The 24,094-nt window shown below is 49.5% G+C and overlaps 1 protein-coding gene across 1 annotated transcript in view; it reads left to right on the forward strand.

Moving 5' to 3' along the window:
- The first annotated feature begins 1,990 nt into the window (after positions 1-1,990).
- The window catches only part of LOC8042767 (ABC transporter G family member 21), a 254,406-nt gene continuing 232,302 nt past the window's right edge, over positions 1,991-24,094 (forward strand). Inside the window, exon 1 of the mRNA XM_029980542.4 lies at positions 1,991-2,449. Coding sequence (XP_029836402.1) covers positions 2,358-2,449 — 92 coding nt within the window. The 5' untranslated portion in view covers positions 1,991-2,357. The remainder of the gene's footprint in view (positions 2,450-24,094) is intronic.

The raw sequence follows: 24,094 nt of genomic DNA on the forward strand, positions 1-24,094 counted from the left end.
ACGGTAAACAATATTCTTAGTTTTAGAAAGCTGCCAAAGCGAATATTTGAACTCTTTCCGATTTTTATACTACTAAAGTGATAGCGTATTCTTAGTTTGTTAATTTTTTGTATGTATAACTTTTGGTCGTTTTTTTAAGTATATTTATATCATTCTTCGGCTTTGAATTTTTGTCGTTCTTGAGTGTATTTAAAATTTGTTTACTATCGCAATCTTCAGCCTACTCCTTGTGTAATGCGCTCTGGTTGCGCCTTCAATGTATCAATAAATAAATAAAAATAATTAAAACAATATAGAGAAAAATTGTCACATTAATCAACCCTGCTACTGCCTGGAACGTTGAAAAAAATGACAAAGCTCAACCAAAGTTGCAGCATTCTTTGTCAAACGAGTAGGCCTAATAAGTAAGTTCTCGCAACCAAAAGACTAAATTATTTTACAAAATTTAACTGTCGAGTGTTTTTTTGCAGGCTGACACCGGAGAGGAGAGCCGCAACAATCGCGCGACCAGGTGTCAAGATACGACTATAAGGGTTCACACCTCATTTGAGCGATTGGCGAGTGGCTTCTCGAAAGTTCACGAGAGCATACTTGGTTAAATTACTCCTGAAATTGAATATAATTACAATTACAACTCGTCAAGGGGAGTTCATTACAATTAGAATAACTAGCGCACAAATAGTAATCCATTAGACAGTGACTTCGTGTCTTCCAAAGGACACGTTTGTCATAAAATATTTCTTGAAAGACCAGAAGGTTGACTTCCCCTTGGAGTTTTTATTAACGAAGGCGGCACGTGGCCAAATAGTGTATACACTTTCCTTCAAAATGGTCTAGCTCATTTAGATTCAAGACGCCCTTTAGCTCTAAGACCTTGCAGTAATGTAATACCCGTGCCACACGGGCAACTCGAATGCCATTTACAACGAATGACATTTCAACGATCGGCCAATCAGCGCTCAACACTCCGAGCGTGGGGCAGTCCACGCGCGATAGATCGCGAGCCGATTCGTCGATCACACGTATGTCATTCGTTGTAAATGGCATTCGAGTTGCCCGTGTGGCACGGGTATAATACTGGATTTTCAGCCATTTCATGAGAAGCCTTGCACGATTTTGTTTCTTTCAACATCAAGGACTTTTTTTACTCACTTCAACCAGTCAATCTTCTTTCTAAGGTCCGTTTGTTCTTGGAGTACAACTTAGTTCGATTTCAGTTCCAGTCTGATATGGAGATTTCAAATTTTCTAAGGATTCTTGAACTATCTCTCAGACCTAGAGTGCTAAATCATAATTGTCAAAAGTTCATCTACCATCAAGGTGAATGTATAGGTTCGGCGATCGCTCTTGTTCTTTCGGAAAACTACCTCAGAAGCTTAGCTGCTTCTGTCCTTGGCTGCTTCCATCGAAAATACCGTGTACTGGGAGGCAGGGGCGTAGCCAGTGGGGGTGTTCCCGGTTCAGAACACCCCTCTGGCTAAGCACCGTGAAGTGGCTTTCTGGTTCCCGGTATGCCAAGTGTTCCTAGCGGCTCTTGCGTTCTCGAGACGACTACATATGTCTTGTGTCGTTTGTTCACTCAAATGCTTCCGTCTGCTCTCTGGCACGAGTGCACGTTCCGACGCTTGAACCAGGAGCGTGGCAACATGATGGAGGTTTGCACGGTTCCTCAAACCGAGGCAGTACCTCAAACCGTCTGTCTCGGTTCGCCGGGAGAGAAAGTGAAGACCGGCGCAGGCATTCCCTCGACCGGGGTGCGGCGGCGTCCTCGAGCTCCCCGCGCGTCGTTTGTTTCCCTGTCGGACTGTCTGACGACAGGCGTCGACGGCAGCGCCGAAGGCAGCGACGCGTCGCCGTCGACGTCGGGCGTCGCGGCTGGCGCCGCCAGCGCAACCGCCGCCTTCCCCCGCGCCATCGCCCACGAGTGGACTGGACCCAACCCGTTTCCGGGCGAGCACCAGCGCCGCCGTCCGCCCGCGCCGCAAATAACTCAGTCAGTGTGTCGGCCGCGTCGGGGACAGCCATCGACGGTCCGTGTCGCCGCAGCCGCTGTCCGCTCCACTCAGCACCTCAAGCGCACGGCCGGCAGCGTCAGGGCGGCTGGCATGCCCGCGTCTGGGACGGCCGACGCTTCGAGGGACCCCCCGCGCCCCTGAGGAACGCGCACCTGTCCCGCGGGCACCTGCCGACCCGGATAGGAGGTGCCGCGTGCGAGTGCCGGCGCTCCCTCGGGGCCCACCGCTGTGTCGTGTGTGTGCTCCATGGAGCTGGCGGCCCGCTGAACGGCGGCCGCGAGTGCGTGTCCCGGCCCAGTGGGGCCCGTGCCTTGTGGATCGCGAGAAGCCTTCGGGGCAGCCATGATCATCTCGAAGGATCTGTTCATCCTCGGAGACGAGTACCTGACCATGCCCCGGCAGGACAAGTACGCCGTCTGCCAGGCCAGCAGGAGGTGAGTGCCACCCGTTTGGACTCGGATTCATCCCGTGGTCTGGATGACACATCCGGTTGATCACGGCGGGAATCGGCGTGTTTCATTGCTCCGAGCGTTATCAATCGCGTCTACCCTTCCGAGCAGACATCCCGGGCGAGATCGAAGTTGCCGGTGAACCATCTCCAGAAGGAACGTTGCTCGTTTACTTCGCCGCCAGCTTCTGATGCCTCGCCTGTCATCGGCGCTGTTCGTGTGGGATCTAACTGGGGAAGTCAATGAATGGAGCTGGATAATTTTCAACCCGAAATTCGCGTCCAACTTCGATGTTCTCCGCGCTTCTGCAACTCCAAAATCCATCGGGAATCCCTCCGCCGGCGGGCGGCACGCTCACTCCCCGGGGCACGCCTCGTTTGCAGCCCCCCTGGAGAACAGCGCGCTTTTTCCGGCCCTGCACTGGGCTCCGGCGGAGAAAGCACCTGCCCGGGAACGGGGAAAGCACCGCAGCGTCTCGGATCGCGCGCCCGGCTTCTTCGCGTCACGATGCCTCGCCCCCTTTCGCGAGGAAAAACCGAGCCGGGAAAGCGGCCGGCTGGCACCGACCGAGGCGGCGGAACTCCGAGGCGTTGGCCGGCCGGCCACTTTCGCCCTCGCTGCGGCCACGACCGGCGAAAGTCGGGGCACGGCTCCCCAACGCCAGCCCCTTCCCCCCAAAACACAATTAAAAAAAAGAAAAGAACAGCGCCCGATCTCGAGCGTTGCCAACTCGCCGATAATCTGGAGAGCCCGTTTTACGAGTTGTCGAAGATGAGGGGAGAGTGGCCGAGAGAGTTCAGTTCTTCGCGCTTGTACCACGCCACAAACAACCGACTCGACACAAGATCCACGTTGTTGAAGCCTTTGTGGCTTTTTTGTTCAACGCCGAGGCTGCGTGGAAAGTTGGGTCCTAGAGCTTCGGGCTATACTAAACACAAATTAGAATGTGACGTCAAAATAATAATAATGAAGCGAAGGCACGTAATTTTGCATAATCTTCAGCGACTTTGTGGCTTTCATTGACAGTTGATGGAATTCAATCTTGTACGAGAATACCACAGGCACAAGCTTCAGTTTGTTGTGTGTGCCCGGTTCGGTTGTAACTTTCTTGTGTGACATCGCCGTCCGTTTTGAGACGGGCTGCCGTTGTTGGGGGGGAGGAGGTTGAGGTTAAAAGCTCCGTTTTTGCGCTCCACCAACGTTACCGGATACTTTGCGTTCCCGAAGGGTGCAAACACACTCCGGTAAAACTCCCTAATGTCGGCACGCAGGAGGGCCCCCGCCATCCTCTAACTCGCGCTAAAAGTGCACCACAATCTTAAATACTTCTGAAGAAAAAGAAACATCAATAAATATAGTTTTTAGGTTTGCCTATATGAGGTCCCCTCGAAGTTTGCTCTTACTTGTTGCACTGCTGGAAGTACTTTTCGCACGATTTGACTGACAGATGCAAAACGACGTTTTTTTTTGCAACTGAGAGTTGTACGTTTTCAGAACGTAACCAATCGACTGTCTTAAATACACTCGCGCATATTTTAATGTGCCACGCAAAGCATGCACGAGGAGGAGCCCAGCCCGTTTCACTGCGGTTCATAAGGCGAAAACGAGAACGCGCGCGCACTCGTGCTGCTCGTGCCGTCTCGCCATATTTCAAAATGGCGCCGCGGGTTACTCGTGTGTTTGTGTTTCTGCGGCGATATATATATTTTTTTTTTCCCGAGCGGTTGTTGGCTTTTCCTGCGTCAGACTGCGACGGAACCCAGATGTGTTTTTCCTCCACGCCGGCTGCGCGCGCTCCCCCTGGGGGCGTCTCGGGGCAGAGGGGGGGAAGCCGCCGTCGCCGAATGTCGGCCGCCGCCTGGGCTGCCTCTGGCGCGGGCGGCATTCCGGTCGACGGCTGCTTGCTGATAAGCGCCTCGAGATGCTTCTTGGACGGCATACCGAGGTGGCAACTCAATTACGCCAATTTAATTGCTACAGCGAAGCCTAGTTGGTACATTACTATACAAAACAATAAATAAAGGCAAAACAGCGCTAAAATATGCGAAGGACACTGGGAACAGAGTCCAGACAGAAGGCGCTGACTGTCAACTGAATTGTGTATTTCTACGTTCTTATCGGACACAGAATATGCAGTTGGTAGAGCCTTGTGTGTGTTGTGTGTGTACTATACTTTCTTCCTTCGTGTCCTTCGTCTGTTTTGGCACTGTTTTGCCTTTTCGGGATTTAATTGCTACAACTTAATTACCTTTTCGAGTGATTTGTAATTGTGATTCACCACTTTTTTTTTTCACGTACAGTAAATGGAGTGTTAATTTAGTAACCTGTGTGCCTCACCAATCGCCACACGATTTAAATGACTATTGTCACGTGTCGATACAGGCGCTATACAGACAGTGAACTATACCTAAACACAAATACTCGAAGAAGAAAAAAATTGGGCATTACATATGAAAAACAAGCGCTCACCAGATTATAAAGGTTAAGCAGAAATGAAGTGTGATATCAATAACTTTTTGTGGGTATTTCCGGAACGATGGGAATATGTAAACGTTTATTTAAAAAGTGTGAGCAAGTTATACAGAATTGATTGATTTCCTTAAGTTGTTCGGGACCTGGTATTTTGATAATGCATATTCTATAAACATAGGTACTGAAATAAAACATTTGCTATAAAATCACCTTTTTTTTTTCTTCTAATTTCTGTCATGTGCGTGAAAACAAACAAAATAAACGGCCGCACACATGAGTATTAAGTTTTCTAATGAACCGAACCCATGAATAGCTCTGAGGGTAATCCAGCGACCCGGTAAAACATCATGAAATGATTGCGGTTGTTTCGTGCCACGGTTCACCATACGGCGAGTATAAGGGAATAGTCTTTAAAAATAAATTGTGCCCGGTGATATGTATACACTGCTAGCCTTTACCTATACTATTATTTCAACGAAAGCAGCTCCGCTGAAAGAGACTCATAGGTATGTGTTGTCAAAGTGCGTATATATGTTTTAAGCGTTTCTGAAAAAGAAATAACAACGCACTCTACCATATCTCTAGCTCAGAAATTTCACCAACGCAAAGCAGTCAAGTACCGTATTGTGCTTTCGAGACAAACTATGTGGGGTATACGATTTGAGCGATACAACTCGCGGCATATCTCGGATGAGTATCTTTATCTGAAATGAATGTTACTCCTGTTTCTTGTATCGGTCTCGGAAATGCAATTCTCGAGGATAGGGAGTATCGGTATCCGAGCTGGCCCAGCCCCGGCATTGTTTGCTCAAAGATAGATATGGGCAGTATTCACTGAACGCCATATTTGTGGGTGCTTTTTAGAGCGCATGCTCAGAGCGAGGTCACATTAATAGGCTCCTAAGACCGGCAGTCTTGATGGTGTGGAATGCACGCTGAAAGAGAACTATGGAAGCTCGGCGTCCGCACGCGCTCAGCAGTCGCGCACACAGCTATGGCCGCCGGTGAATACTCCCTATTGTATAGCGACAAACTTGCGCGTCCAGTTGGCACGACTTTCTTTTGCGGATCGTTAATAAATGACGGCGCTGAGTTATTGTTGGAACAAAAGTGCCTCACATCGATACGCGGCGACGGAGCGTTAGCCGCTCGTTGTGTACCACCTCACGTTTTAAGCCCCTACCAGCGTAATCAAGGTGTCACATCGCCACGACAGCTTTTGCGAGAGGCCAAGGAAGGCACCAGATCATATCCTCGCTTTGGCGAGTAGGAATGGGCCACCTTTTCACAGATATACCTCTTTGCTAATAAACCGTTCGCCAGTGGGTCGCAGTGAATAGCGGCGGAATAGGGTATAATGTCCTCTTAACCGTTCGTTCAAGCAACGCCCAGTTTATCCTATATATTATCGTTGTCTTTGCGCTGTTGTTGTTACGATGCTTCACCAACTCGCCCAAGCAGCCATCCTCACAATACCCATCCCCAACTTTGCACGTGGTTGCTTGTGAGCGCCTTCTATACTGTTCCTGCTTAGCACGACCGTGAACCGCGGCTCGTTCACACCTGTCTTTTCACGATTCGATGATTCCCAATGCCCGTGGGCGTACACTCCAAGTTGTGGTAAGCGTCTATCAGTGTCTGTCAACACCCGCTGAACAAGAGAAACGCCGAGCAGTGCTCGTGAGGAGCGGAGTGATAGGACAGCCCCCAGGGCTCTCGAGTCCGGTCGATAAGGCTCCTCTTGGCCATCCGGGACGTCGTCCCCGGACGATTCCGCCCAGACGCCGGCCGACCTTCACGCCTGGCTGCAGGAGGTACGCACGTGACGGGTTGTTCCCGAAATAGACGCTTGAATGCGTTACTCAATACTGAACTCCAAGCGGAACGCCTCACCTTGCCCTGATAGTGACGCACTGCTTTTTTTTTCTCTGTGCCCGATAGAAATCTTCGTAGCTGGTTGTGTTATCTGGTTATGCATATGTTTCTTTTACACTAAGGAGCACGTGACAATAAATTGACCCCCCCCCCCCCCCCTTTTTTTTTTCGTGGAGGCCAACTCGCTCTATCTAGGCTATTGGTGTGTCGCTGAAGGAGACCCCCCCGGTTCGGGCACTGGTCCCTGGACCTCTCTGAGACTGACGGAACGCTCTAGCAACTAAGCTGACCTAGCCGTCAGTAGGGCAAGCGGATGTTCACAGTTTGCCGCCAGACTTAGCGTGTACTCCGCAAGAGTGAGTATCTGACGTTTGATAGTTAGCGGGCTATGATTTAGGAAGGTCTCCAAGGTTGAGGAGATCCCCTATCATTACCATCTAAAACACGAACACAGGCGTGCGCAACCGCGCATCTATAGTATGTCCTGATTCACCTATGTCCAGCGGGTCTGTTGGTTTGTCCTCGCCGGCTTTTATGTCTGGGATGGGCACCTTGCCGCTAGTAAATGCTTAAAAAGATTTTTTTTTTTCGGGGTGATGCAAGAAAGTTGCTTTACCTTTCTACGGCCTTCCTGACACTCTCGGGTTCCATAATGAGCTTCGTTGTTCGGACGGAGGAATGAGAACGCGAAAGCTGTGTCTGGCGTTTTGTACAGTTAGTGAGAGGAACACCCGGCCGTCAGCACGCACTCCGTGCCTTCAGTAATCCTTTGGCTGTTCGCGCGCGCTCAAGGTGCGCAAGACGCCGAGGCATGGTGGAAGGTAGGAAATTCGCCCTGGAGGCGGGACAACTGAAGCTCCGGCTTTCTCACCGTGTCATTGGGTACTTTTAGCAAACCGTTACCGTGTTCTACGTACCATACTATACCGCAGCCTTTGAAGCACGGGTTTAAGCGCGCGCCCCGCGGCCACGGTATCACCCGGGCGCGCGCTTAAAAGCATGCTTGAAAGGCTCCCGTAGTGCGGTACGCTGAACACGGTAACGATTTGCTAAAAGTCCCTAGTGGCTTTAGCTTTTGGGGACCGGCGATATAGCATGTGTTGGCGCGTCAAGGCTCGGAGCGCGCGGAGCGAAAGCTCGCACCGCATGCAGTACTCAGGGATCTCGAGCTCGAATCCCGCTCCTGAAATCGCCAACAAGTATATCGCTAACCGATCCTTTAGCTCACCACCTGAACTGGTCATAAAATATTTCATGAACGTTACAAGAAGCGGTGCTATAGTGGGCATTGTTTTCCCTGTCATTTGGTTTGCGGGGACGTAAATTGCCAAAAACGCCTCCTGCATAATGATTTTTTTTTTTTTTTGTGGGGGGATCACATATTGTTTATTATTCGAACGTTTTTCTGAATCGTTTGATTAAACTCCGCATTTGGAGACATGAGCGCCACAGGCACGCGCTGTCTGGTTGTGCATATTGCCGTCAGGTAGCTCCGTGTGTTCACATGATACCCCTCTGTCGGGTTCCCTGAAATCACTGTGCTTAAAGAGGCTTTTAAGATTTTGTATGGCTTACCCTTAAGCGTAAGACTGCTCTATTTATTTAGACTCGTATCTTTTCGTGTGCTCAGAGGAAATTAGACTATCTTAGCTATGCAGGTACTACCCATTCTCGCACTGGTTTCCTTCTGAGTTGTTTTCGGCTAGCGATCCGCAGTTGTATACTTGCACTCAATGGGAGTACCTTGATAAGAAAACCTGCGCGGTATTCCTTTGATCCTAAAATCCCACAAATGAGAAATTCCGTTTTGAATTGAGCGTCACCGCGACTAAAAACGAGCCTGTTCTCACAAGTTTTACTACGTGTGATGTCTTCACTCAGATTTCCTGGCTTGTTTGCATGTGAGCGGGACTAGGCGAGAATATTTATCGACTCTAACGAAGCATTTCACAAACTTTCATAATTTCTTGTTTTCATCGTTATTGTTCTGGGGTTCTGGACATATTGTTCGTCCGAATAAAAGGGGCTGCTGTTCTTAAGGTTTGTGTTGTTTGTTGTCTAGTCTCGTACTGGCTGTGAAAGCTACGTGTGCGAGCACAAAGTATCGGTGCGAGTAGGTAGATATGTTTATCTGTGTCCGCGCCCAGGTTTTGCGGACTGTGTCGACGGAAACACGAACGTGTCAAAGCAGATAACGTTATACTGACACCCCGAGTACAGCGAAGCGTACGGGAATCAGGCCAGAACTCTGCAAGGATACCCGAGGTACTTACTGCACGTGAGCTCGTTCATGGCAGACCTGGTCCTCGCCCTGCGGAACAGAAGGTTCCAGGAAAGAACTCCTTGGCATAATTCGCTTTGCAAGGCGACGAATATGCGTGTGCTGGGCCGTGAAGGATTGTACGCTGGGGCGTGGATTTATAAACCTTGGAATTGTTTATTGGTATACCGAATGGTGAGAGGCGCACTCTTTCATGCGGGCAGGAAGCGATTCTCTCGCAAACTGTTGATACGATCGTAGAGTAAAGTCTAGAAGTGGGAGATGGGAGCCTTGGTAAGCTGGTTGCAGGGAGGAGGCTACCACGCAGGACTGCAGCATCGGTGAAGGCTTTGGCATCGCACGTGTAGTCTCGGCTCTGCTTCAAGCAAGCGTCAAGCACCCATGGTTTCAGAGACGTAGCGACTATATTCTGGGGAACCCGAGTAAAAACAGCGCAGTTTCGCTCGCCGTGATTGATCCCGGCCGCTTTTGAGGGTAAGGATTGTGTTCTGTCGCGGCGGGGGCTGAGAGTGAAAGCTCGACTCGATCAATCCTACCTGACACGTCGATTCCATCGTTTTCTTACGGCATAGGCCGAGGATATTTTCGCAGTTTCACGAAACTTCCCACGGGGCAGGGGGGCAACATAGCTGGTTAGCAAAGAGGACACTCTATACATGTCAGCTCCCGGAGCCCCACGTATGCCGGGAACTTTCGAGCAAACGAAAGTCAGTATTCGCGGGACGCGCTAACGGATTCGTTTTCTAAGTTGTTCGTGCGGAAGAGAAAATCGTAAACCTGCTTGTATCATGGCGAAACAAATATTTGCAGGACCCCTTTCAACGCGTGTTTTCTTTAAGCAGAAGCCAAGCTCGAGGGAATACTTAGGAATACTAAAAGAGGGACGCCGGGACGAACGGCTGCTGTTGCAGCTTGACGAAGTCCTGACGACCCAAGAAAGTTTGTCGGGAAAACGAAATCGTAAACGAAGAAGAGAAGAATCTAAAACAGGAACACAGGGACCACTACTCGTATTCGACGTATTAACACCGCGCTCTTTTACTCTTACTCCGGAGATCCGAGTTTCATACTCCGAGCGCAGCAACTAAACGGAGCATATCTCGTACAGGAGCGCGACACGCCGAAACTATGTCGACAAGCCGCAGGAACCTCTATAAAAGTAAAGAAAAGGCTGGCGGTAACGTAATAAAGATTTTTATGATTGTTTTAATTTTCCTGAAAGGTCTGGAGACTCGCTTCGATCATATTTTGCGGAAAGTTACATTGACCGCTCTATTTATTGAGCATGCGAGCTGTTCGGATTTAAATGCACGACAACATTCTCGAACGCGCCGGTCAACGCAGGAAACTGTCAAACTTGCTAGATGTTCCGGGGTTCCGTCTTGCAGCGAGATAGGGAACCCGTGAATTTGCTATGCCGATAGCGGCACACCGCCGGTCAATAGATAGCACGTCAATTCGTTTTCAGGCGAGATGCAGGAACAAACCTTTTCCGCAACGCTAACTGATGTTTCGGTTTTCCAATTGAAGGGCAGCGGTCGATTGTCTTCTCATCTCGACAACTTTTCTGTCGCTGTGCTATCGGCGCGCTACCGTTCGATAGATGAATTCGTAAAATAAAATCGGTTTTGCCTGCTGGATTAAGCACGATTCAGCTGAAAAAGGGCAGCGGTCCGTTTGCGCCGTTCGTCTCGACAACGTTTCTGCCAGCGCAGCCATATTGTTCGTGGAGCACGGCGCGCGGACAAGTCACTCGCGCACCGACAAAATACTCGGTGCACAAAGTGCGCGTACGGGTGTCAGTCTGGCGGCAGCGCTCCTGTCCGGTTTAGTGAACGGAGCGACAAACTCTCGCGCTCCAGAGCAGGGACTTAACGCGCCCACTATCGCACTTGAAACTTCCTCGAAGGTGCCTATGTCGCTTTGAATGCAAAAAAACCTATTTCACCCTCTGTTAGTCTTATTATTGCGAGCATAACACCGCGAAAAAGAAAAAAAAAAAAGTGATTATAATGTCCTAATGTAACAATATGGATCCCCAACAACTGATGCCGGCCCAAAGTCATTTCTATTGAGATTGAAATTACGTTGCGTTTGGCTTGTCGAAGAGCCGCGTGGCCAGAAGAGGAAGGCTCGGCCGCTGTGCCCCTCGCGGCAGCATCCCCGCCTCGACAGCGTCAGAGAGCCATACAGTACGGGCGGCGGCAGCCAGCGCGGCGAGCGTGCGCCTTGCGCAAAGGGTCGCTCTCCCCTGGAATTTCAGGTTGTCTGACTCGTTGCGGCGGCCGAGAGGGGGCACTTTCTCCGACCTTGAGACGCCCGCCTGGGAGCGGGCCGCCGCCGTCCGGCGTTTCGGCCGACGCAGCCTCGCCCGCCGGCAGTGCTCGGCCGCTGCCGGGAGCACTGGGCATGCGCACGAGACTATCCTCAGGATGCGCCAACCTGCGGCGCCAGGAAATCGTTTGGCCTGGTGGCACGCATGGCGAGAATCCGTGGTCGCCATAGGACCAAGAGGCACTGGAAGCCGCCACCACCCTTGCGTCCGTTCTAGCCAGCGGTGTTTATTCGGCGGAAGAGCCTGCGGGGCCAACCGAGCTTCTGGTTAAAAATGCCCCTCCCCCCTCCCGCCGCCCCCCCCCCCCCTCCCCCTTCGTAGCGTAGCTCGGTGATTAGAATTCAATATCGGGTACTACGAAATACCCATTTTCCAACGGGCATAATAATCTGTTGGTTTGGAAGTCTGAGATAATCGGAGGAAACAAGAGTTGCTTTTTCAAGCAACGGCCAATTACTTTTCGTCTCGAGCAAACACGTAATATAATTTAATACATTTTAACTTATAGCAATTGTAAATGTAATCGATTAATTTCCAGATTATCGCGTACAAGACTGCGTCCATAGCGCATGAGTGCAAGAGCATGTCCCATTGTGACGCTTTCGCAAGTGCGCGTGGCAAATGCCACCTCTGAAGTTCTGAGGTCCCAACCCTTGTCCTCACGACAGTAGGGTATCAGGCACCACTTCACAGTGACATTGTGGCGTTCAACCAGCTGTCCTCCCGGTCGGTATGGTACCGAGTGTCTGTCCTTGATTCCGAGATGTTTCATGACGACCTTCTACGAGATGCTCACGAAGACTTTGCCGTTGTCCTTTGAAATACTTTTCGGGAACCCATGTTGACAGAAGACATCCTGCATTCGATCCAGAATGGCCTTGCTGATAGGGGAGCGCTAATGGTACAGTTCGACCAACTTGGTGAACCTGTCCACCACTACCAGCAGGTACCTGTGTTGTCAGGGTGAACGGGACAGCGGTCCTATGAGGTCCTCACTCAGTTCAGTCGTAGGCTCCACTGCCTATCTGGGCTGTGGCTTGAGCATCTGACAGGGCTTGCAAGAACGCACATAACTGGAGGTATCTTAGCGCATTCTAAGCCAGATATGCCACTGTTGAATATGTCTGAGTTTTCTGACGGTATCCGAAATGGCCGCTTAGGCGATGGTCATGTTAAAGCTTAAGCAACGTCTGACGCAGCTACTCTGGAATCCATACCAGAAGCCTTTCCCAAGTCACCTGATGGATGCTCAGAGCATCTGTGGGAGTATTTGCTCTTTCTCGTCGGTGTTTGATGACATAGTTGAATCCCTGCAGCCATACAATACGACGCACCCGCCTGGGTGTTTGTTGAGTCGTAAAAATCCACTTCAACGAAGCGTGGTCGGTGGGAATTTCGAACTGCGTATGCTCCAGGTACGGCCTGAACTTGTCCACCACCCACACCACCGTCAAAGATTCCCATTCGTGGACTGTTGTGCCGCTCCGCCTCTTTTAGAGTCCTGCTGATGAATGAAACCGGTTGAAGTTGCATGCCCACCAGTGTCCTGTAGTATAGGACGGTTGTAACTTCCAGAGCGCTGGCATCTGTCTTGACCACAAAGGGCCTTTTAAGGTCTGTAAATGCCACCACAATATTGTCGGCCAAGAGGCGTCTACGCTTGTTGAAGGCTTTATGCTGAGGACTCTGTCCAGCTCCACCGGATGTTCTTTTCTAGGAGAGAGTTCAGCGGCCGCGCAAACTCCTAAAACCTGGTATGAACTTCCGGTAATGTCCTGCCAATCCTAGGAATGCTTGCAACTCTTTCACTCTTTGAAGGACCGGGGAGTCGTTCAGTGGTGCCACTTTGTCCGGGTCTGGGTGTCATTCCCCCGGTGAGATGATGTGGCATTGGAACTTGAGAGACTGCCTTTCCATTATGGTGTTTCTGGGGTTAATGGTGAGTCCAGCCTGTGCAATAATGCTTGATTGTGCTCCTGAAACAGATCGACTTATCGATCTGTTTCAGGTGGTCTTCAGGTTAATCGGTATAAATAAGCACGTCATCCAAGAAGGCCATGCAGAATTTGTGCTTAATGCCTCCCAAGACTTTATCGATTAGAGCTTGAAAACTGGCTGGTCCGCCAGCTATCCCAAATAGCGTTCTTTTGAATCCGTGCGTGTCCCAGTGACATATAAATGCCGTCTTGGGTACGTTCTCGCTGCACATTCGTACCTGTAGAAAGCCCTGAGAAATCAAAACTTGTGATCCACCTTGTCTTTCCTAGCTGGGCCGGGACACAGTCCGTCCTTGGCTTCGGGTGGACGGATACATCCGTTTCAGGGTTTAGAGGGCGGTAGTCGACAGCGATTCTGTAACTTCCAATTTTATTGGCCACTAGGACGGGCGCGCATGACCGGTGGCTGGAACTAGGTTGAATTAGTCCTGCCGCAGCAGGTCCTCAATGCAATCATTGATGATCTGTCGCTTTTGGGCGTGGGCTTGGCGGGGGCTGCAACGGGTAGCGAAGGACTCCTCCGTGTTTATGCGATGCTCCATTAATCTAGTGCAGCCATGATGCCTTTTGGTTATGAATTGGAAGGGTTAAGGAGCAGTGGATGTCTCGAGCATCGATTATGCAACGAGTGACGATGTCATTGGTTTTGAATGGAGAATGGCGACATCTCAAGGATATGTCTTTTTTAAATTTATTTATCAGCATTGACAGCCCGTCAAAGACAATGCGGTGCACACGCTGGGCGCGTACGTGTTGCGGGAAGGGCGACGTTTACCCGCGTCAACAAGACGAAGCCCTTTCGAGGATTGCCGCACCACCCTATAAGCGCTGTGATATTTAAAACAAACAACCACCAACACCTTGGCATAGGCTTGTCACCTCGTGCAAAGAGTCGCTCTACATTCAGATTTTGTACTGTTCAAGGGGAACGCAGCAATGTGTCTCCTGGCGGGTGTTGTTCACAAATCCTCTTTAAGTTACTACGAAGCATTTCGCCGAAAATTCACCTACCCAAGCTATAGTTTATTTTACAGTTTTACAGGTACCTATCATCGATCAATAATGGTCTAATTTTATATACTTTCATTGCATCAAAAGTGCCTTGAACTCACACATAGCACGAAAAAAGTCACGAACGAAGAGACACACACGAAAAAGAGTCGCTCCAAAAGCGCGACGAGGCATTCATTATGCTGTTGTACAAGTTTCATTTGAAAACTGTTCTGTGGAGTCAAAGACTTACTCTTGAAGACCTTGCCATCTACTCAGCAAAGATGCATGCGCATAAACACCATTATGTGTAGTCGTTATGGACAGTGGGCCGTTTCGGAAGGGAGAATAGCGGGGGACCTGGCAACACCACCGAGAGACAAGGCCTCCGCACGCGTCATCACAATCAGATCGATCGAGGCCTGAGATTGAGCACGAGTGCTGTGTCAGTGTTCGGCAGGAGCTCGTGGCCAATCAGAGCGTCGAAGGTCGGGCTCGGGTCCAATAGACGAGATAGCGCGATCCGACTCTGATGACGTTTCATAGAGGGAGAGGAGACCACGCGGAGGCCTTCTGTCTAGGTGGTGTTGGACCAGTTCGATTTCTTTCTCGGGCGTCGCAGCTGACAAGTAACTAATAATTACGATAACGGTAATATCGTTTATTGTACATCATATTCATGACTCGGGAATACCATATCAACTTGAGTAACAAACGCACTACCTATGAACAACCGCCCCTGCATCTACTTTGCTGCAGAGCACACGCACTGCCAGTCATCGCGTTCTGCAGAAAGACAATGAAACGTAGAGGATAAGAGAGTTCTGAACGCGATGTTTCGTAAGAATGCGATCTGAGCAGATAGCATTTCCGCCCGTAGACGTTTTCTGTGTCCCGTAAATTGCTGGCATCTTTATGTCGGCTGTGGTGGTTGGCTGTCCGCGTGCTCCGAAGTGATATGGACACCCTAAGCCGGGGCTACATTGCTTATACATCTCACAAAAGACAGTCTGGATACAGATTCGAAGGCGAGTCACCGCGAGATCTGTGTTTCAAATCCCGCGTGGCAATGAGTTCAAGGAGGAAACTTTTCACGCAGCATTCGAACCACGGATTGTATGATGTATGAGCAGTGTGACCCCGGCTGAAGGCTTCTTTCATAAACAGTGCGTCTATTAGTCGGGTGAATATGCTAGGCTCATTGAACCCGTAAGGCGTAATCCGTCAGCTAACGCGGGTACCCCTTTCCGACAGAGCCATACGAAACGGCTAAAACGACTCGAAGACGAGAAGAACGACCCGAGTTCCACCCGACCACGTATGGCGTCCTGGTCAGGCAATAGTTCTCGGTGAGCTCATCAACAAACAGGGAAAGAAACAAACAAACAAGGGGGGGGGGGGGGGGGGGCGGAGGTCTAGTCGGCAGTTTACGTTAACTAAAACCTTGTCAATATTTTGAAGAAAGAAAAAAAAAAATCTTACGAGCTTTTACCAGTATAAAAGTACAATCCATCGCAATCGTTTACCGTCAGCATTCTGTTCGAATGCACTGTACTTTTCCCATTTCAGGCGGCAGGCGAAATCGCGTCCAGAAGGACGCGGGTTCGCCTGCCGCGCGACGATTGTTCCACTGCGTGTTCTCGTGGCAACACCGGTTTTAAGCCTAATGGTGAATTCCACTCGTAGATCCGGAGCGCTTTCTAAAACCCGCGAGGGAGGCAAAATTCCGCTCCGTGGGACCCGCTCCGAATTGACGAGGGGAAGTTGGACACGCATTCTTGGAGCGACCTCCCCCACACACCTCTCGACCATTTAAAATGGGTGCTGCTCGAACTTGACAAGCCCACCAACACCTCATGGCCGCATCTGACTGATCGTTCCGACGACCAGTGACAACCATCACTGCTTAGTTGCAGAAATAACACACGACACCAGGCCGGGCAAAAATATACGTACCATGGAACCCATGTCACAAATAACGAGGAAGACATCCGCGTTCGGCACCGTCACATACCTCTCGGCCGCCTCGAAGCGGCGGGGCACGCACAGCGATTGCCATCGGTAGAGTTCAAATTGCTGGTACGACTTTAACAAACAAAGAGGTAACGAACCATCACTTGCACGGTCGTTGCCTGATCTGTTCTTGCTTTATGGCACGAAAAAAACGCCGGCGGCATGTATACTGTAAAAAAAAGTAAACAATGAGTGGCGGCAAAATGAACATGCCTAACCTTGCGCCTGCCTGCTTCCGATTTTCTGCCGTTTCTTTTTCTTGTTCTTCCTCTCACGATCACAGATGTCAGCGCTTGCGATTTTCCACGCTCTAGTCTTGGCTTTGCATCCCTTATCTACGCGAGGAAGAAGCGTTCGAGCCGTCACAATCCCGCGTAAAACAACTGACGCATCCGAGCAGATCCAGCTCGACCGGCTCGACGCCGTCGACGGCGCGGCCGGTCGGACCACCCACCTCGTCGCGCATGCGCCACCGCCGAGTTACAGGAAATAACGTAGTGCGCTCTGTCAACTTCCGCAAAGATCCCTGAAATCCCGCGGAGGCGCTCCATGGAGCGCGCGCTGCCAGAGATCTATGAGCGGAAGATGACCAACTCGAACCAGTTCTGCCCGCGGAATATGCGCGCTCCAAATGGAGCGCTTTTGGAGCGCTCGAGATCTGCGAAGGGAATTCACCATTAGGAATTGATACTCCGTAAAGAGCAGTAAGGGGAATAACCGCCTTCGCTGAGAAATCACGTCACGAACAACTCGATTTGAATGATTTTGCTACCGAACGTGTACCCCTGTGCTTCAGTTCTTGAGGTTTAAATGGTCCGTTTCATGCCAGCGCACCGAAAACCTCGCATCGGCTATATGCTTGACGTCGGGAAAAGCTTTGTCCACTCGCCTTTGCTTTCGCGGATGTGGATGTTTTGCAGGCATTGTGCTCATTGTGAGTGCCGGACACAGGCCAGGGAGTGTGTCCAACTTGTTGTCCCACAATGCCTAACGTTGACTCATACTAAAAGCCGACCTCAACGATTGTCCATTCAGTGAATATAATGCATACGCTAGAGGTTCAGCTGGTGCGATTTCTAAATGAAGCGGATGACAACCAGTCTAATATCGACTTTCGGTAATATATTTCTATGGGGAAAGGTGAGCGCACTTTTTTTTTCTGCTGTTGATTATTAAAGCAAATATTACGAATCATTCTTTTGTAATAGTTAGCTTAAAGCATTTCTCCGTCGAACGAATAAAAATATTGAGTTGTTTTTCTCTCAAATTAATGGCTTTAAACACCTTGCAAAAATAGCATGCATTTATGTACACTCTCAGACACTGTTAGCTGGAACGCGGCATCGGCGCTCTTCTGCAAATGGGTTTACGTGCCAAAGGAACGAAGCGCCTCTCGAAAATCAAGAGTGACGGCAAGAATACGCACCAACAGTGGACCCGTACGCGCCTCTGCATGTGGGCGATCAAAATAAAGCCAAGAAGCGAGTGCGATTTGCAATGGAATAACATCCGTTCTATTTTTTGTTTCTTCGTGTTTTGGTATAGAGGTAATTTAGTTATAGCATTCAACATATCGCATCTGCAAGCTGGAAAACTTTGAAAATGTGGGAAAGTCAGAAAAGTTTAATTGCCGAACAAAACCAGCGCACTAATCACATATCAGAAACACTTTTTTTTATAGTCACGGTACTTTTACTGTTTTACGCGTTTTTTAACCGTTCCTAAAGTGGAGTAGTTTTACTGGCATATAAATTTCGAAGATTATCAGTATTGGCGCTCCTCGAAGAACCTCTTCGTTTGTTTTCAACTGTTTTTCTTGTTTCGATTCGTCGCATGTCTTTACACACTTGCAGTGGAACATAGGATTGGGCCCGAAAGATCAAGAAGTTATAAGCATCGCTCACTGATCAGAAACATGTTGTAACCAAAGAAGTTACGCTTTTATAATGTTAACGAAGTTACCTACTATTCGCTACGACCCAAGTGACAAATGCACGGGCGTTTTCCAATTGGAATGGACAGGAATACCGCTAGAGTAGACTGCTTGCTGTCTGCTTGGCGCCAGTTGAACCTCTAGCGTACATTGTATATAATAACTCTATGGCATCGTCTTGTATCACACAAGAAACCTTTTCCCATCATTATCTTCATTCGCTCAAATTGCTACTTTTCGCAGAAAAGACAAAAAAAAAAAAAAAAGGATTCCCTTAGCGCCTGTTGGATATAACTCAGCTGCAGTGCTAACATTTTCGGCGCAATGCATAGAAAACCAAGTGAAGGAGGCGCTCTATTGTTTTGCCTTTTTTGCGAAAAGTAGTTAGTTGATCCGGGAGGCCCCGGATCCAGCATTTACTCCGGATCATTCAAAATCGACAGAATTGAAGTTCGAAATCCTTTTGCATCCACCGTGTTAATTTGATTTGGCTCCGTCAGACTTTTACCGGTTCTCAAAACCCAAAAAATTCATTCCTCACACAAAAAAAAAAAAAAAAAATTGGTCTGATGAAGAGGTTACCGAAGCTGGCTCTTACACAGACAGTACCAGTTTTTCTCTATTAACAAAAATACTTTTTGAATTAGTCGAGCATAGAAGGAAGTCGGGCATAGAAGGAAGTCACTTCCAAAAGGGAACCGAGAAGCTATAGGGAAACGTTGGATGAAGTGTGCTCGAGCTTCGAGGGGTTAATGATGAACCATAAAATATAACACGAATAATATTTATTTTGTCGCTATTTTCATCCCCGAAACTTTTTGATATGCCCTGGTGTAAGAAGATATTCCCGATATGTTCTTCCATTATTCTAAATATCAACCCAAATTACACTTTAGACTTCAGGGCCGGCTATACAAACAGCGTCTTAGATGAGACTGAGTGAAAGCATAAAGAAAACATGTCGAGCCTGGGGCGCGCGAGCGCCTGAGACTGGACTTGAGACGCCACTTGGCTTGTGCGCTAGCTTTGGCAGTGCGTCAGGGGGATCGGTGGCCGAGTGGGCTAGCGCACACCAACTCGGAGAACGTGGAGTCAAAGCTCGCGCTGCAGAACGCCGGGAACCTTAAAGCAGATTTATGTTTCAAAAGTAGCGCAAGGTGCGTCGATGCACGAGGCACGTGCAACGTGCAGCCCTTGGGAAGATCATGGCGGCAGAGCGCAGCACTGAGCTAGATTTCAGACGCCATGTTCTTCCCAGAAGTGGCGCGCGGCATGTGTCTCGAGGATTTCCACAGCAATGAATGGCGCCACTTTTCCCAGATATCGGGGCTTTAGGGATCCTGGGTTCGATCCACACCCTTGACCGTTTCAATCTGGATGAGCATGGCACCGGCGTGCGGTCGTGGGTGAAAAATACGTTCAGAGATGGAGGATCAGTCCAGCTGCCCATGCAGGACAGCTTTCTTTTCTCAGTTGCGATCATGTTTGTGGGGTAAATTAAGCATATTATTATTATTATTACTAGTAGTACTAGTAGTAGTAGTACACCACCGCCACCACCACCACCACGACCACCACATCATCATCATCATCACGGCTCGAGCTCGTTGAAACCATGTTTGTCTCGCACCTGCTTGGAACGTATCTGCACGCTTATGTGCACATAACACTAGAAAGAAACACGCCTCATACACTGCCTGCGCACTGTCGTTTGTATGATGTCTTAGCGGCGCAGCTTTAAATAGTTTTCATTCGACCTTGATATGACTTCCGATATCGTCTTCCCTGCAATGAACGCAACACTGCCCTTGTTCGCTGGCCGTCTACAAAGGTGTCCCTCAGCGTACCGCGTAAGACAACATGGAGTGTTTTTTGTGTATTGTTTATTTCAATAAGCTCCCTGTTTTTGAGCGCGTGTGTTATCCTCATGAAAACGAATGCTGCGATGCTGACACGAGACGCCCGCGGAGTCAATGAACCGCAGTGTTTCTTTTTTTTTTTTTTCTTTTTGTTTTTTCATTGACGGGCGTACATGCCTGTTTTTCTTTTTCTCGCTCCCCCCCCCCCCCCCCTCTTTTTTTCTTTTTGTTGAATGGGCAACGTCGTTTATTGTTTAACCAACCGAGTCGTTATTTATAGTCGCGCACGGAAATAACCTTACGCCGGAACTATTTTTCGAGATTTAACGGTGAAATACGGCGAACGAGGTTGTTCACCTCGCGCGTATAATAGTTCTCCCCTGTTATCGAAGTCGAAATTATAGGAAGCGTCCGTTTTATTATTTTTGTGCAAAGCCGTGAAAGCTGTATGCGCGAGCCTGTAACTCGATCTTATGGTTCCACGGGGCGTGCTCTCGCGCATGTGAGACGTTAAAGTGATTGTCCGGTAAAATGCTGTGTTTTAGAAAACAACCAAATTAAATTGTCCTTGCTTTTAGGAATATCTTCCGCGCAGTATACGTATTTTTAATCCTCTACTGCGCGAGTAATTCCATTTTAAACGGAGCCCAACGGCTCAAAAATCACCCGCAAAGCGTGCGGCATTTTCATCGGCAACAGCGGAAGCTCCGATCTAACATCGTGCAAAGAGAGCCACGGCAGTTCTTGATTGCTGTCTCAATAGAACAACCTCGTTCTGAGAGAGACAGGATTTACGCTATTGAAGAAATCTCCGTTCTTCGACGATGATCTATGTACGCGCCATTAACCATGTTGATCAAAACCGAACGCTCGCTACTCTGATGACATTACCCGACTCGACCAGCCACGCATACTTGCGAAATTTGGCGTGCATTTTCATACTGATGTTCATAAGTGGCTTAACAATTATTGGGGCGCCTTTTGATGAAATAAGTATCACATCTGACTATATCTAGGCCCACTCTACGTGAACCAGCGCAAAAACTTGGTAGCTTCCCGACATCATCGAACAATCCCTTTGCTTGGCCACGTGCTCGCGCTATCAGCTTTCACGGCGTTGTTAGTAGCGTTGTACGCTATAGGTATACACGTTTCAAGAAAACCTTCTGTGCGCTGCCATTATGGCGATGCTGGCGCCGCGTAGCGTTTCCGCCATTTTGAGCTGGGCTCGGTGGACGTCATTGAGGTGGTGGGCGAGGACAAGTTGGCGGCGTCTGCTGCATTGCCGATGGCCGACGTTAGCGCTCGTTAGCGACGTCCTTACTGCTACGAAACGTAGGGGCAGGTCTCCCTACACAATCGTGGCATCGAATATTGTAGAACGGGACACGTTTAGTGGTTGGAGCTGACTTTATAACTATCACAGCCTTTATTCCACCACGTCGTGGAAGCCAGCCAGCGCTGCCTCGAGCGCAGCGTTCGTTGATGCAATGTGCAATGACCATGCGGCTCCCGACATCCCTCCGGTTTGCATTCTTTGGAAGTGTTTACATCTTCCTTTTGGCTTTCACTGGGACGAAAATAGTCACTTAGCGTGTGTTAAAAACTTTCCCAAAACATTAAAGGTTCGTTCTGTTCTTCTTTTTTTTTTTTATTGTTGTGTTTCTTAAAAATATTCTTCGCTTTCGCAAGTGACGCTTGGCAACATTGTACGACAAGCAGCGAACGTCCTGGCAGGGGGCGCTGCTGTCGGCACTGCGCATGCGCGGCTGCCTCGGGCGAATCTGGTTTCTGTGCACGCGTAGCGCCCACACCAGGTGTGGCCCGACGCGTGATTGTTTACAAACAGTGTGTTGGTCGGTAAAGTACAGCCGCGAAAACACGGTTACGTTTTTTCTTTATGCTCGTTGTTGATTTGGGTGGTCCCGTGGAGCCGCACAGGGACAGCCTGGGCGGGCGTGCCATGGGCGCGGGAGGGAAGGCCGAGACGACGCGGCAATTAATTAGGAGCCGGGGAATGCGCGAAGGTCGACAGGCGGGCGCAAACAGGGAGCGTCGGAGGGCTGCCGCCCGGCCGATAATCGCCGCAAGACGCGCAGCGACCGGCCGCTCGTTCCCGGGCCTCTTGTCGCCGTCGATTAGGCGCGGCCACCTCCCCCGTTCCCGAAGAGAGCGTCGATGCCGCCTTCGCGTTCGGTCTTGGTTCGATCGGTGCGGAGGGAAGAGCCGCGTCGCTGAGGAGGGACAAAGCCAGAGAGCCCGGCTGGGTGACTGCGCCGCGCTGGCCTTGGGACGGGCCCCCGCCTCGTCGACGGCCGCGATGAGCACGAGCTCGCTCGCTCGCCAGGTGCATCTCAAAACATCGCACGCGCGTTTCGAACTCTCTCATTTGGACCTTCTTGTTTGGACCTTCCGATACCATCTTTTGTTGTTTTCGCGCGAACATAAACGATCCTTTTTGCAGGGTGTCATCATATTTGGTGTCATTGTCCTTTTAAAGACTCTCTCGGTGTACTCCAGTTTGACCTCAGTAAGCGTTCACGCGCACGGAACTTTGCAAATGCCACAAAGCTCGGAACCCGAGTGATGGAAGCCTCATCCGAGGTCCTTGGCAATCTCAGCTTGGCTGGAACTAAACAAAACAGGTCGGTACGACTGAAGCCCGCGGTCAAAATGCACGTATCGTGTTCCTTTACAAGTATACGGACGACCATGGTTGTGCGGACGTGCGCGACAGGTGCACGAGCGAGTGCTACTCTGCCGCCATTTGCTTCCAATTTACTGTTTGGAGCGCGCGCCTTCTCCGTTGACACAACACAAACGCATCGTGAGGCCAAATACTTCGTGGGGCCCTCGGTTCTACCGCTCTCATCGAGTGTCATCAAATCAGGCTTCCATACACCCACCTCAAGGAAAAAAGAAGAAAACAGATTAATTTTTATCTTAAAGACGGAATTTCCTTTCGGCTTAAACAAGAAACTTTCTTTCGGCTATTAGACATCCCCCTTTCTCCCGCTCGTTTTTTTTTTTGTTTTTTTTTTGTTTTTTTTAATAATTTGGTTGGTCACGCGTTGAATTCAAATTCTCTTGCACCTTACTTGACGACTTTTCCTCCTCCCTCTCTGACTCCACCACGTCACATCTGTCACGTTACCTCTGCCTTTTGTATATACGGTATTATTATTCTGATCTGTCATCTGCCCTAGTGTACCTGAAGAAGACCGTTTGGTCGAAACGTCGTTCCTCTCCTTTCCTTTGGCGCTTATCTTTCACTTCGTATCCCCGCAAACAACCAAGGATTGTCGGCGGAGGCCAGTGCCTGCCCATGACCTTAAACTCTACTGCAGACAAGCGAAGACGACGGAGACGAACAAACAAACGGGAAGCGACAGCGGCAGCTCCACAACCCCGTTCACCTTTAAACGGACCGTGAAACAATTTTGAAACCGAATTTCATCCGCCGCAAGTCCTAGAAGGTGTGAAAAAAAAAACCAAAACACAAAAATAAAGAGCAAAAAAAGTATATATATATATATTATTTATTTCTTTATTTTTTTTTTTTGCTACAGAACTTTTAAAAGAAAAGCGAACTTTTTTATACTTTTTTCCTTCGAAAGTTTTCTGCCTTTCCACTGCGATGGATCCGCGGTATTAATGCATGTCAGCCAAATCCACGTCGCCTGGATTTGGCTGAGTCGCTACGCAAGCGGTTTTGTACGGTTTACCTGGCGGCGCCATATGCCGGAGGTCGGATGTTGCTTACATCACGTGACGCGCCGCAGCGAATGCCCGGCTGCGAATCTCACTGTTAACGGGCTGCTGCCACCACTTTTGTAGGCGCGGTTGATACAGGATGGGAGAGCGACGGCGCGCGC

The sequence above is a fragment of the Ixodes scapularis genome, unplaced genomic scaffold (genome assembly GCF_016920785.2).
Source record: "Ixodes scapularis isolate PalLabHiFi unplaced genomic scaffold, ASM1692078v2 PGA_scaffold1__304_contigs__length_218370807, whole genome shotgun sequence".
NCBI lineage: Eukaryota > Metazoa > Arthropoda > Arachnida > Ixodida > Ixodidae > Ixodes > Ixodes scapularis.